At 43.5% G+C, this 14,752-nt stretch overlaps 1 protein-coding gene and 1 long non-coding RNA gene across 2 annotated transcripts in view; both read right to left on the minus strand.

Moving 5' to 3' along the window:
- LOC144587805 (uncharacterized) overlaps window positions 1-14,752 on the minus strand; it is a 476,988-nt gene that overhangs the window by 330,146 nt on the left and 132,090 nt on the right. The window lies entirely within an intron of this gene.
- On the minus strand, window positions 8,853-14,126 carry ZIC1 (Zic family zinc finger 1). Its single transcript, XM_072996060.2, has 3 exons — window positions 12,327-14,126; window positions 11,024-11,187; window positions 8,853-10,121 (listed from the first exon to the last, which is right to left on the minus strand). The coding sequence occupies exons 1-3, from the start codon at window positions 13,330-13,332 to the stop codon at window positions 9,924-9,926; spliced, it is 1,368 nt and encodes a 455-aa protein (XP_072852161.1). The 5' UTR covers window positions 13,333-14,126; the 3' UTR covers window positions 8,853-9,923.

Consider the following 14,752-nt stretch of genomic DNA (forward strand, 5'->3'; position numbering starts at 1 on the left):
CCGTACATAACAGTCGTGATGTACGTCAACCTGTAGTTAATAATTCTATACTTCATTGTCTGAAGAAGTGGATTGTAAGCCAGGAAAAATCACTGAAATAAATCAGTTAGCTTTTAAAGTTCTGTCATACTTTTGTTTTTATTTGTTTTGTTTTTGTTATATGCACCAGCGAGGATAGCTCAGTGGTTTAGGGATCTGGCTGTGGGACCGGAAGTTGGGAGTTCGATTCTCCACTGGGCCTCCTTGACAGGGGGCTGGACTCGATGATCCAGAGGGTCACTTCCCACCTCTGCAGATCTTACCATGGTTGTTGTTAATTGTTATTTATGTGACCGAATTCTGTTCAAGCCTTGCTTTTTCTCAAAACGCCCGTCTATGACCACTGAAGATGATTTGAGCCAGTCTGAAGAAGGACAGAAGGGGGGAGGGGAATGGCAAAAATTGTAGAGTTTTCTGATATTTTTTAAAAATTAATTAACTAAGTGTGGGGGGGAGTAATCTCTGAGTACTTCCCACCACACTGGATGAGAGATTTTCCTATTTCACACACATTTAGCCTCACATACAGATGAGGGAAGCTTAAGAACTGTTAAGAATTAACTTAAGTCAGTGCCCTCTTGCTGACTTCAGTGGGACGCTGTGAGATGAAATCCAAGAACTTTGACCGAATTGTGAAAGCTAGGCTAAACATAGTTTAAACAGTCGACTGCTGTTCACCTAGTGTGGGATTTCATCCCCTCAACAAGGTCTAAAAAACCATCACTTCTCATGTGTAATTTCATTGGTCCCGCTGTCCCCCCCCCCTTCACATTGCTCATTAGGGTGATTCTGTTTTATAATTCCCCCCGCCTCTTTTTTTTAAAACTCAGGGTACATACAAGTGAGGAAATTTACGCATATTTATCTAGAAAAATGAGAGCCGTTCAAACCAGTCATATTTCATGCGGTTTTGTCTGCTGTTTAGCTGACTAGTAGGCTAAAATCTGCAAATACATTACGCCTTGGCTTAGGAAGGAAGACAGCTAGTCAAACAGAGTAGGGCCGAGAGAAGCACCAGCTATAGCACACAAGAACGCTTTCCTTGAATTTTTCACCGGGCGTCCGCCCTGTAGGATCTTGCCAGCTCTCAAGCGACGGGGTTAAACGGGCTCAGCCCCCGCCACCCCCCCCCCAAATTATTCGGATTGAAAAGTCCGGCTGAAAAATCTGTTACATGAGACGGACTGATGAACCAAAATGATGAATTATCTGGAGAACTGGACTTTTCAGCGGACAAAAAACAAAAACAAAAAAAAACCCCACCCTGGGGCCTAAAGGAATAAAATAAAATTCTTTTAAAAAAAGGAAGTCACCGAAAGATCGCATCTCATGGATTTGATAACAAAGGACGAAGTAGCATCAAGCCCATAAACAGGGATCTATCCCATATAAACAGTTCTGAGTCGCTTCCTCTGGGCTTTCTGGCCGAAGCGAAGTGAAATGTCTGTTCATCATTGTGGTTGCAGTCAAAGAATGGACGCTTCCTGAGAACGGCCTGCCGCCGCTGCTCCTGCTGCTCTCTCTCTCTCTCTCTCTCTCTCTCTCTCTGTGTGTGTGTGTGTGTGTGTGTGCGCGCGCGCGCGCTGCCCTGTTGTATCTCTGATCAGGTTTATGAACCTTCTGTGCCTTGTTTTATTACGATCATACTTAAACCAGCGACGTCTGAAAACAAACACGTGCATATATTCCCCTAGCAAACTATTTCGGGAGCTACGCCAGCGGTTTCCCGATGATTTAGCCTCTGTGTGGTTACCTTCTCTAGACAGTTTAGGAAGTGCTGGGAGTTATAAATATTCAACAGCACGTGGAAGCGGTGCCCAAGCGTGGGGAAAGCGCATGCGCAGCCGAGGCAACATCAAACGCCAGGCGCTGTGTGTGTGTACTTAAAGAGAAAAGCCTGTTTCATGTGTGGCATTGGAAAACTCTTTTCAGAAACCCCTGGCAGCCTTGATGCAGCCAGAAAACACAGCGAGGCTTCTAAAACCGCGATATTTTCTTGTTTTCCAGGAACTCTCCTTAATCAAAAGTAAGGCACGGCGTTATTAACTATCTGTACATTCCCAGATTCATCCCCCCCCCGAAAGAGGCAGTATCGAAAAGAAAACACACGGTTCGGAGGGTGGCTGTTTGTTTGTTAATGCCATTTCTTTCGTCTTCCTCTGTTATTGCTCGGTTTCCAAAGAGTAACGGCACATGCAGTTAGGTAACTCACAATACAAGTAATTGAGGGGGGGGGTTAATAGAAAATACGCGTGAGGAAGGCACGCATGCAATTTATTTATTTACTTATTTATTGCTTGCATTTTTATGTCGCCTATCTCGTGGCGAAAATACATATTCAATGTTATATGTTTTGTTTTTATATTTCCATACTGTGTAATACATATTCAAACAATGGCTTACTCCGAGTAGCATTAAGCCCCTTTGAAGACCCGTTGATTACAAGAAATCTGAGGTAAACACATCGGTAACATTCCCAGTGAGCGGGTCTTTACAGTGCTTAATTTTGCTGGGTTCTGTCACGCCTGCCTATTTTAGAAACGCAGCCACGCTGTGTTCAAAAGTGGCGTGTTCGGTTTCAGAAATGTGAACTGTCACGCAGTAGCAGGTATGTGCGTATACCGCGACTCCCCTAAAGCGTGGATGGGTGTGCGTGCATATGCATTTAAACCCATTCATTTGTGAACTTGGATGCCCAGGTTTCTGAGATGGCCGGGAGTGGGCTGGCACAGCTAAAGGTGGCGACCCTGATCTTGGAGAGATGGGATTTGACTGCGTGACGTATGCCTTAGTTATCTCTCTGTGCAGGGATTCCCTTTGAAAAGTACTGTATTGGGAAACCAAGTGGTCCAAAATGCGGCAGTCCAGGTTGGAGGCATGGACTCTTGTAGAAACCATGTGGCCTTCCTGTTCCAATAGCTTCGCCGCCTGCCAGGCTGTTTCCGGGCTCAGTTCACTGGGCTAATTATGACCCTGTAAAGCCCTACAACGTAAGACCAGGTGATCTGAAAGAAAGAACAGGTTCCGCCTTACCAAACTGCACAGTTTTTAAGATTTTTTTTCCCCCAGGCTTCCTCTTTTGTTCCTTCATCTACTCTTTCAGAGGGCTGATTGCAAGGATTCCAGGCTGAGGGGGTTGTTGTGTATTTTTTTTTCTTTGGCTGTTTTAAATCTGAATTGAGTTCTGACTCTTTCAGTAGCATTTTAATTCTATTGCTGTTACTCCAATTGTGTAATGTTTGCCTACCTATACTGTCATTTTGGCAGGAAGGTGGAAGATCCTGCACTCTCTCTCTGTCTCTCTGTAACACACACACACACACACACACACACACACACACACACACACACGCACACACGCACACACGCACACACGTATATATGTTTTCAAAGAGGTAGTGCATTAGTCTTTGTCAACATATATTCAAAAAATAAAAACAAAATATTGTGGCATCTGAAAGACTAACAATTTTATTTCAGTGTGAGTTTTCATGGATTATAATCCACTGTTTTAGAAAGCTCTGTGTGTGTGTGTGTGTGTGTGTGTGTGTGTGTGTGTGTGTGTGTGTGTGTGTGTGTGTGATTTTAAAATTATCTTATGTGAGCCAGTGTGATTGTATATATATTAAAAGGGTAGTTACTTTGATTTATTATTCTTCAAAAGCCCATTTCCAGGAGGGGTGTCATCTGGAAACGTCATGCTATTTCATACAATCATTCTAAAACTGAAATAAATGTTACCAATTGATGACAGCTTCCAGCTGCACGGTAAAAATAGCCCTCTGGTTTCACATGATCATGTTTCTTGTTAACGGAGGGTGAAGCAAACCTGACTTAACAGGACCTAGGAGGGGAAGAGTGGGTTTAAGATTGATTTTATCATGTTAAAAGATTGCAATAGACTTTAAGATAAGTGTGTGTGCATGTTTATGTGACACGATTGCTCATCCATAATTAATAAAGAAGTGAACAGCTTTTATCATTTCTTTTATTGTTTTGGCATCTTTATTATCACATGCATGCATATACTCAGTTAAGTTAACAATGGGCTCAGCTCAAATGAATTACGTGGAAAATGTCCAGGAGTGAGGGAAGGTAGAAAGAGAAGACGAAGGGGAAGGGGGGGAGAGAGAAATTGTGTTGTATGATAAAAGCACAAAAGCAATGGAATAAAAATTATCTCAAAATCAAAACTACTGATCCAACCATAAGGCAGCCTGAATATGTGATATGTTTCAAAAAGAGAAAATGTGGAACTCAGATAATCTGTTCTTCAGATATAGATTAGATAGAAAACATACGTGGTGTATTTTCAGACCATAACATAACAAAAGAATGTGAAAATATGAAGCAATATAGGACAATCATGAAAGATGTAAAAAGTGATGTGTCATGAGTTTTAAGGGAAGAAAAATATCCTTAGCCTACATTAAAGAAAGAAAGAAAAAGCCCACTGCTGTTTTCACATATAGCATTGGCCCAGAACTGGTTATCAGAAACACTTCTGTAAGTTGGTCCAGGTATCACTTTATTTTGTGGCATCTTGTTCTCATCTTGAAAATCCTAGCATTCTTTCACATCGTCTTTTTAACTGTTTGCAATTGGTGACTGGCTGATGATCGTGTATTATGGCATTATTCATCCACGTCACGTCTATGAAGGTGCACATAAAGACAGCATATGCCCACACAAGTAAACAAATAAACAACACAGCGATTACATGACTAGCATTAGTATATGAATAAATATATAGTAGAAATAGCATAGAAATACTTGTTTTCAGCGACAAGATTCATTTAAATAAACCTATCTTTGCTCTTCTGCCCAAAGATACCAAATATGCTATCACTTTTAATCCCATTAGACTTTAGGGTCCCCTGCTGTATTCTAGGATGCGGTATCACACCTATTCACTTCCTTGTCTTCAGTCCATCTTTCCTCAGAATGCTTTCTATGTAGGCCAATTCCATTTACCCCTTTCCTGTTCTTTCTTAGGGCCCAATCCTAAACTTTTGAGTAGGGAAATCAAAAGGAATTCTGTGAGATTTATTCTGAAACATCAATAATTCAAAATGGAATTTCATGTTTCTGATTGTTCAAATTGAATAACCATGAGAAATCAATAATTTACATTAGTTAGGGTTGAGTTACAAATATACACCCAGCCAAAACACAGTTGTTTATGTCTTTTACGTCTTTTTTTTCCTTTGAGACTTTTTTTACATTTGTAAAAACTACCCTTAGTGCTGTTGGTGTAAAATATACAGAACATTAGTAGTTTCCCATGTGAATAAAATATTTTCAAATCGATATTCTTCATTATCTTAGTCACCAAGTGACTAAGCCATTTCAAACATGGCTTATTCTGAAGAAATTAAAATGAAGAGTGATCCCAGCCCATTTTACTAGGAAGCTGATTTGCTTGGGTCTTAGTTCCAAGTAAGCATAGAGAGGAAGCCTCAGCAGTAAATGCCTCTGAACTCTGCCATACTTGTTCCCAGGTAAGAATATACAGTATAAGACTGCAGTCTTAAAATCTCATTATTGCTATCAGATGTGGTGACATCCCCCCTTTAAAAAAAAGAAAGAGATGAATGACAGCATTGGAAGAAAAACTGTTTACAAACAACCTTCAAGATAAAAACTGCTGTTGTCTACAAGTTTTATTGAAGAATCATCTGGCCTTGTGCATGCTTACTTGTAAGTAAATTCAATGTATGTTACTCTCAAGTAAACATGAAGTCAAAGATGTCAGCCTGCAGTCAGTGAGGATATATAAGCTGCACAAAAACATGGTCCTATCCAGACATTTTGGTCATTTCTTCTGGGTGGTCCTCCAAAACTCCACATAGGCCTGGAGAAAATGCTATCCTTTGCAAGATGATGGAGAGTCTGAGATAAAGGAACAGCAAAACCATCTAAACTACAGGCTACAGCCTCAATAATCTAAGTGCACGGCTCTGCACGCCCCACAAGCCCGCTTCAGCATTGTCTGCTGTTTCTACTAAATAGGCTCTAACAATTCATATTTCTCAACCAGCATTCCCATCTTTCCAGACCTAATAGCCCATGAAGAAAAGTATGAAAAATACATCTCAGGAAAACATTGAAAGTACCCCACACAATGACATACTGCGCAGAAGTTTAAAAGGCCATTTAATGCAAACCTCTTTCCTTAATAGCTTCCCTGTCAAGTCTTTAAAAATAATAATAATAGTGGAAATAATAATAATAATAATAATAATAATAATAATGGTCTTGGCCAGGTATTGATTTCTTTAATCAAGATAGTGCTAGGCTTAATTAAGCATTCTTACAAGAGACCACATTTTCTCTCATACACACACAAACACAAAAATAGAAACCTCTTCAAAGCTAGACAAAGATAAAACTATAACATTAGCCTTTTACAAGATTGTGACACCAATCTTTTTGTTATGTAATTGGATGTGCATGGCTGTCTGGTTGTTTCTAAAAGACTGTTATTTAGTGGGTCTTCCTTTTAAAATAATAACATTCATAGATTTTTGTTATTTAAAGGTGTTTAAAATCATTATGTAATCAGATTTTTTAAAGAAGGAAACCCTGTTTCTCTAATTAACCACCACTGCAGTTTTTTTTTTAAAAAAAACCTCCTCAACTACAACATTTATGTTTTAACATTCATTTAAACATCATAAATTGAATGCTTGCTTCTTTTAATTTTACTGGAGAGATTAACTGTATGAGTTTGCTCCTAATTTTTCCCAGTGGTCATACTTCTACTTTTCATCTTGAAAACTAATTTGCAGAATTGCTACATTTCCAGCCATTGTTATGATCTAAAGGCAGCCAAAATTTGACAGAGTACTATGTTTCTTTTCAGTTAAACTGCCTGCCAGCCCCTGTATCTTCAGTAGCAGTTGCTCCTGGTAGAGATTTGCTTTTAAGGCTGCATGAAACTTCTTTCCATATCTCTAGGCCCTGAAAGGTGGCGCTCTTCACAGGGAAGGAGTGAAGAAATGAGTTTCTCATCGGTAATATTTTCTTTAAACATGAAGTTTTAAAACTCAACTCAGCTAAACTAAAAGAAGCTCTGCCGTTTCTCACTGCCACCTTTCTTTCTGTTCTTTAGTTCAACCTTTCTCTCTTTTGAACAGAAGAGGAAAACATCAACCCGACTTGCCTTCTCACACCCCCACTTTTACAAATTGAGGAAGGCCTGTGTAAACTCAGTAAAACTGAACTAAATTTCTCAAGCAAAAGATTAACACTCAGTCTCTTCCACCACAAAAATATTGCTTACAAAATCCCTCCACATGATAAGGACTATTTCCCCATACAGTGATATATTGTGAGTCACTTACAGATAGATGCTTTAAGAACTGGAATAGCTAAAGAAATCTAGACCACAGACCATCACCACATCCTCCTAGCTTTTCATGTTAAGACTGGCTCTCCAAACTTCTAAGCTTTGTTATGCCGCTCTATTTATGTATTTATCTGTCATATTACAGTATTTCCGTGTGTGTGTGTGTCTCTGTGTCGCTGTGTGTGTACACACACATACACACACATACAAACACATACACACAGAGAGAGACACTGTAAATATAGCATATATATATATATATGCTGTAAAAAAAAGTCATATTGGCCTGCGAGAAGGTCAGCAGGTGCAATTCATTCTGTGACATAATATCCCAAACACGGAGAGCTTTAGCCAAGCTCATGATCTGTGTTGTCTGTTGATACGTTGTCTGCTTAATGGGGCGATCATGCAAGCTACACCAAGGAACAAAGATTAGCGTTTCCTACAAGCGTTGCTAAGTTAACAGAACCACCACAGCTTGCAAATCTATCACCCTAAACTGCAAGAAAGACAATCTGATTTAGAGAAAAAGGCGTTCTGCCACAGTCATTAAGCACAAGTAATTTAGATTTTTTTTTAATATATATTGTGTTCTCATTTACAAATTTACTGTATCACCGCCAGCCAATGGAACGAATTTCTTAAGTAAATGGGGAGAAAACAAAAGGTCTAATCAAACTACATAAACTCCCACCCATCCGGGATTAGTTTATTTCTGATGTTATTGTTTCAAGAAACTATCAATGCAGGCAAAATTATAGGTAGAAAAACAACCCTAAGACAGGGCAATAATTGATTTAAATCAACTTCAGGTCTTCAAGAACATTGTGTAATGGCCTGGTTTTAGGGGAGAGAAATAGGAGGGTGGGGGGGTGGAGCACAGCACTGCAAGGAAAGAATAAGATTTTCTTGAGACTGCAAATGATTTAAAATAAATTGTGGTTAAAGCCCCTCCATTTTTAAAATATCCTCATATAAGTTCCCCCCTCCCATAACTGCTGGCTGCAACAAAGCACACATTTCTTTTAAGATCTTTATGGCAAGACCCATCTCCTCATCTTTCTTCATCCCTCCCCCCCCCCCCGCAAAATGTGTCACCATTAAAATCCATGGGCCATATACAATCTATTGATGTTCTATTTTAATTTTATTGTCACTGTTGCTATTGGCACTATTCTATTTCTGCACTGGTCATTTAAATTATATCACCACCCAAAACTTTTTGTTTCATATGTTTTTTATATAAATACAAAATTTATATTACCCTACAGCCCGCAGGGGTAAGAGCACTTATTGTGTTTATTTCAACATTACAGCTTTAGTGACGACATAATGAGAGTATAGTGGCGACAAGGAATGGGGGAGGGGAGGGTCCTTGTTCTGACCGGAGTTTACTCTCCTAAAGCTAGATACGTAACTTGCAGCGCTTGGCTGAGTCAATAAGGATTCCTGCTACAGATAATGGGATTTCAGAATCTTTAATAATGTACGAAATGTTACCAAACAGTTCTGTAAACTAAATTGTACATACCAGTTCTTCTAGCCATAAATATTGAATATCTGTAACATGTATAACCGGACCTTTACATGCGGATAAATATGGAAATTAGGAAATATATACAGTATGTAGTTGTATTTACCAAAAGCAATGGACAGATTATAGTTTATAGGGAGTTTTTTTTTTTAATATCACTTTACATAAACAAATGTAACAGTTTGACACTCAGATCCAGGCTTGCACTATACGAATTTTCTTGACAGGACGTGTAACAACATTTTACTGCACTACTTAGACTGGACTTTGGGACAAAATGTTTGCACTTTATACAAAATAAAAAGCACATTAATACCAATAATATTCTGTTAGGTCGACGTTTAGACTGTAATAATACAAAGTAATTCACATTTTGGTACACATTTACTAGAACATCCTTGCCATTCAGTACAAATAGTTGATTTGCTACCTCCTCCCTCCTTCCCCCCCTTTCAACCTCCTCCCTGTTCCCCCCACCCCAACCCCTGTTCCCCTCCCTCACGTATATTCAAAGACCACAATTCCACATATCCCCTTATTCAACTTGTGGTATAACTATTTACAAGATCAAACAGTACATTGTAAGCTAATATTTCTGTATTTACAGAAAACAACAAGGCCCGCTGCCCAAAAAGCCATGCAGTTGGAGAACTCCAGTCAGTGGTTCCATTTAAAAGCCCTGCACGTTGACAAGATGGCCTGGTAACCCTGCTCTTCTCACGCACACTATAAAAAACCCCTCTGCTTCCCCAGGCTTTGCCCCAAAACATGACAAAACCAAAGCAAAACAGAAATTGGAGAGAGGGGGAGAGAGACAGAGAGAGAGAGAAGAGAGAAAGGGAAGGAAACAGAATTCTTGATTTGATTCGGTCCTGGGGCTATGGGCAGCATTTTAAAAAATCCAAACAAAACACACACACACACACAAAATCTGATTTAAAAGTGTTCATTCATTTTTGCAGTCTTTTAAATAGGTTGGATTTGTGTTTATTCATTTGTTTACACGTACCATTCGTTAAAATTTGACGTGAGGGTGCTGTGGCTGGACGTGTGATGAACTGCTGAGGACGAAGGGGATAAGGAGCTGGTGGTCTGGTTTTCTGTGGATGGAGACACGATGGTTGGGGGGGTTGAAGATTCATAGCCGGAACTGGCAGCGGGAGAAGGCTGGGACCCCTGAGAGGAGGATTCGTGGACCTAGAAAACAGAGAAATTAATAACAAAGAGAAAATGCGTGAACTGTGTGTGTGTACGTGGATATATCCGTCCGTCCGTCTGCGGATGTGTACACACACGATACACAGCTGTAGAGATCGGCCCATGCCTGTCATGCATGCCTGCATACATACGCTGTGCCTTGCTTAGTCGCCCCAAATGTTAACCTGCCGGGCTCAGTTTGAAGACTGAACGCAAAATGCCACCGAGCAGAGCGGTGGAGGGGGGGGGAGGCGTGAAGTTTGAAAGACTGCTTTGCTAATCAGGATCTTGGCTGATCTCGCGGAAACGTTGAGCTCTTCTGAACTACAGGCCGACATGGGCTGCTCTCTCGGCTATTTTCAGGGAACTGACACGTAAGATAAATACGGCCCTGGGATACACAAAAGGAGAGCGGGCTAAAACAGAAACCCCTGAGTTTCTATGCCTCCCTGTGTCCCTCCAGACTCCCCATCGAGCCTTTTCTTTTTAAATTCTTCCCCTGCAGCAATGCGCCAACGCCAGGCTCTCCCAAACGGAGTCCCATTGTGAGTCGATTTACAGCGTAAAGAATTGGCATCTCGGACATCCAGAAATCCAGCCCCTCGCTTCGACCCCTTTAAGCGACGTAAACATTTCCCCCCGGTAAACATTTCCCCCCGCAGACCGTCTTTCCTAGAGATGCAAGCCCACTCTTTTCCTGTCGAGTCACTTCTGTTTTTTAAAAACATCCACGGAGATCTTTTTCTGCAATTCTTTCCCTTCCCTTCCCTTCTCTTCCCTTCCTCTCTCCCACCCTACTAGTCCCTAGTAAATAGGGGCGTGTTATCAAAGTGGCACAGGAGAGGCGAAGGCCAGCCGGGCCCAAGGAGGTCCCAAGGAAAGAAGAACATAAGACCATTTACCTTCATGTGTTTTCGGAGGGAGCTCGGGTGCGTGTAGGACTTATCGCACATTTTGCAGAGATAAGGTTTGTCTGAAGTGTGGACATGCATATGCTTTTTGCGGTCGCTGCTGTTGGCGAAGCGCCTGTCACAGCCTTCGAATTCACACTTAAAGGGTTTTTCACCTATTTCAGAAACAAACAAAGTGGCCCTAAGTAGAAATCAGGCCCTGCATTTTACGAGCTGCGTTCTAACTGTAATTTTTGCTACGTACTAAACACAGAAAACCACAACTCGGTGAATTTTCTTTCTTTCTTTCTTTCTTTCTTTCTTTCTTTCTTTCTTTCTTTCTTTCTTTCTTTCTTTCTTTCTTTCTTTCTAATAGCAAACTCTGGCATTTTATCAGAAGACAGAAACATAGTAACAATATAGCTGCAGCCCTGGGAAGGACGAAGTTAGTTCCCACTTTAAGGCTAAATATTATTTTCTTGCGCCTTCTATTTCATATAAAATGTCCACATAAGTTCCGCAAATGTTCCGCGACTCCGTGACTGTTACACTTCTAAACATTTTCCCTCTCTAATTTGATGCCTCCAATTATCATAGTACCTACTTCGGATTCTTAGGTAAATACGCGGGCATTTTTTTTCAAAAGAAACTGAGAGGGCGAAAGAGTGGGTGGGGAAATTACTACACGAATGAAAGGCAAGGAGGTGGCGATTTGAAGTAGGTTTCAACCAGCACGAATCCTACCTTTCAGTATAATAAAATAAAAACCCGGGCAAGTCAGATTATTTTCAAATGGCCCACATAATTAAATGTTTACGGGAGGGGGAATGATAGGCAGGAATGGTGAGGTTAATAAGTCATATATTTAGCAGGATTCGTTACCGTAAAAAGGACAGTCTCCTGGACTATCAATTAATTAAAACTAATAAAATTAACAGTCCTAGTCTTCTGCATCTCTTCCCTCCAACCTTGTCCCTCACCTCCCTTTTTGTACTTTGTTTAATTCCTTCCATAAATTTCTGAGTCTACCCTTTAGAAAATATATATATATATATATTATTGGACTATGGTGTAAATTAATTTAAAACTCGAATTGAAACCCCCCCCCCATTTTTAATGCTAGTTTATTTAGAGAAACGAGCAGCGACATTTACTACCGCTTCTTGTTCTTCCCCCGTCAACTCCCTCCTTCACTTTATTTATTTTTTTGGGGGGGGGAGGAAAGAGAGATTTCTGTTTGGGACAATAATTTCCTTAAAGCAACGCCTCCCTCCTCCCCGCTCTCCCCTTTCAGCCTGTTCCCTCGGGGACCTACCTGTGTGCGTCCTTTTGTGGATTTTGAGATTTTCCGAGCGAGCGAAGACTTTCCCGCATCCCGGGAAAGGGCAAGGGAAAGGCTTCTCGCCCGTGTGGACGCGGATGTGGTTGACCAGTTTATATTTGGCCTTGAACGGCTTCCCTTCCCGGGGACACTCTTCCCAGAAGCAGATGTGGTTGGACTGCTCGGGCCCGCCGACGTGCTCCACCGTGACGTGAGTCACCAGCTCGTGCATGGTGCTGAAAGTTTTGTTGCAGGACTTTTTGGGGTTCGCCAACTGCTCGGGCTCGATCCACTTGCAGATGAGCTCCTGCTTGATGGGCTGCCGCATGTAGCGGAAGAAGGCCCCCGCCCCGTGGTGGGCTGCCATGTTCATATTCATGTGGCCGTAGCCGTGCAGCTGGGGCGAGGCGTAGTGCTCGGAGCGCGGGCTGGTCACCTGGCCGTACTGCTCGGGCCGCCCGTACATGTCTCCCGAGAAGCCCAGGCGCATCTGCCCGTTGACCACGTTGGGCGAGGCGTGGCCCGCCGCTTGCTCGTGGAGGCCCGGGAAGAGGAGATGCCCGGCCGCCTCGCCGTGCCCGTGCGGCCCGCCGAAGCTGCCCGCCGCCGCCGCCGCCGAGGCGAAGAGGCTGTGCTGCGCGCTGGCCGCCGCCGCCGCCTCGCCGAAGCCGCGGTTGCGGAAGAGAAAGTCCCGCGTGGAGTTGAAGGCGGCCGCGCTGGAGTAGGAGCCGACGTGGCCCGGGTGGTGGTGGTGGTGGTGGTGCCCCAGCGCCGCCGCCGCCGCGTAGCCCGGGGCCTGCGAGGTGAAGGCGGTCTGGCCGGCCGAGGCCAGCTCGTGGCTGCTGGGGTTCAGCTTGAAGGCGCCCATGCCGGCGTCGGCGAAGGGGTTGATGCCCAGCCCCACGTCCCGCTCCGCCACGTCGCCCGCGCTGTGGTGCCGCGACGAGCCGAAGGTCGTCACGCCGATGGCCGGGTACTGCGGTCCGGCGTCGAGGAGCATCTTCCCCTGGTCCGCGGCCGCCGCTGCCGCCGAGCCGGAGGGAGCGAGCCCGAGCGAGGGAAGAGGGACAGGCGCCGAGAAGCCCGAGCGGCCCACCAAGTGCTGCGCAAGCCGGCCGAGGAGGAGGAGGAGGAGGAGGAGAAGAAGAGCCGCCGCCGCCGCCGATCCAACGCGCCGCTCGCTCGCTGGCTGGCTGGCTCTCTGTGCCTCGCCTTCTCTTGCAAAAGTCCGCGCGACGATCACCGCCAAAGCGACCACATCAGGAACTCCCCCTCCAGCATCCGCGAACCAAAACACAGACACACACACACACACAGAAAGAGAGAGAGAGAGAGAGACGCACGCACACACACGCCAGCCGAAAAATAAAAATAAAAGGTGGGTGAGGGGTAAGGGCAAGAGCGGGAGAAGGAACCTAGAAGCTGCAAAAACGAGAGAAGAAGAATAAAAAAGACATCAGCGCGCGCGCTCAGGGGAGAAGGGGGGGAACACCCCTTCGTCTCCCCCCCTTTCTCTCTCTCTCTCTCTCTGTCTCTTGCCTCTCGGACGGCACTTTTCGGAGGCTTGCAAAAGGGCGGAGGGAAAGAATTCAAAAGACCCCGCTCGCAAATAACAATAGTGCAGAGAAAGGAAGAAGCAAGCAAGCGCGGACCGGCGGGGGGAGGGGGAGTCGAACCCAAACAAAAATCAAACTTCCTTCAGTTCAGTTTTTTTTTTCTTTAAAAGAAGCTAGAGGAATGTAAGGAACTAGCACGCGATTTTCTCTTCTCTTCCAGCTCTTCCACTCTTTTTTCTCTCTCCTTCCGTCTCTTTTTCCCCTTCCTTTGGCTTTTTCCCTTTCCCTTTTCCTTTCCCCCCCCCTGCTTTGTCTATTAAAAAAAAAACAACGGCGCAAATCATGCACAATATTGTCTTTTGCGGTTTATCTTCCTGGGGAGAAACTTTCACCTCCTCAGCCGGGCGGTGAACGCGAGACTGATAGCGGCAATCATTCCTGCAGATAAATGAATTGAAAAGACGACACCGTCCCCCCCTTGATGAATGGGAGAAGAGGGAGGAGCTACGTGGAGGCTGGCGTCGCCGATCATTGGTGCTGCGCGGTCCCTACTTTCGCTCGCGATTCCCTCCTTCCTCTCCAACTAAGGGTGCGCAAAAGCTCTCGTCTCTCCTGATTGGCCAACTCTGCTCATCAATCCCAGGTATTGTGAAGCGCATTGACATCGCTTTTGACAAACAGGCTGGTACAGGAGTAGCAACTTTTTATATACATAAACATATAAAATATACAATTTTGGGGCTCGAAAAAAAAATCCTAAGGCCTCTTTTCTAATAGCTATGAAGACTGGGGAAGGTGTAGATGTTGTTTCTGCATTATGTTTTCCTTCTTTTTTTTATGGTGGTGATGGGTTCCTTCTTGGCG

This window comes from Pogona vitticeps, chromosome 3, assembly GCF_051106095.1.
Source record: "Pogona vitticeps strain Pit_001003342236 chromosome 3, PviZW2.1, whole genome shotgun sequence".
NCBI lineage: Eukaryota > Metazoa > Chordata > Lepidosauria > Squamata > Agamidae > Pogona > Pogona vitticeps.

Bases quoted from the DNA above. Each gene is read 5' to 3' on its own strand.
- ZIC1 (XM_072996060.2), bottom strand. From the start codon at position 13,332: ATGCTCCTCGACGCCGGACCGCAGTACCCGGCCATCGGCGTGACGACC. The intron at 11,188-12,326 runs GTAGGTCCCCGA...TTTCTGAAATAG, and splicing joins CCACAAAAGGACGCACACAG to GTGAAAAACCCTTTAAGTGT. The intron at 10,122-11,023 runs GTAAATGGTCTT...TCTGTTTTCTAG, and splicing joins CCCTCCGAAAACACATGAAG to GTCCACGAATCCTCCTCTCA.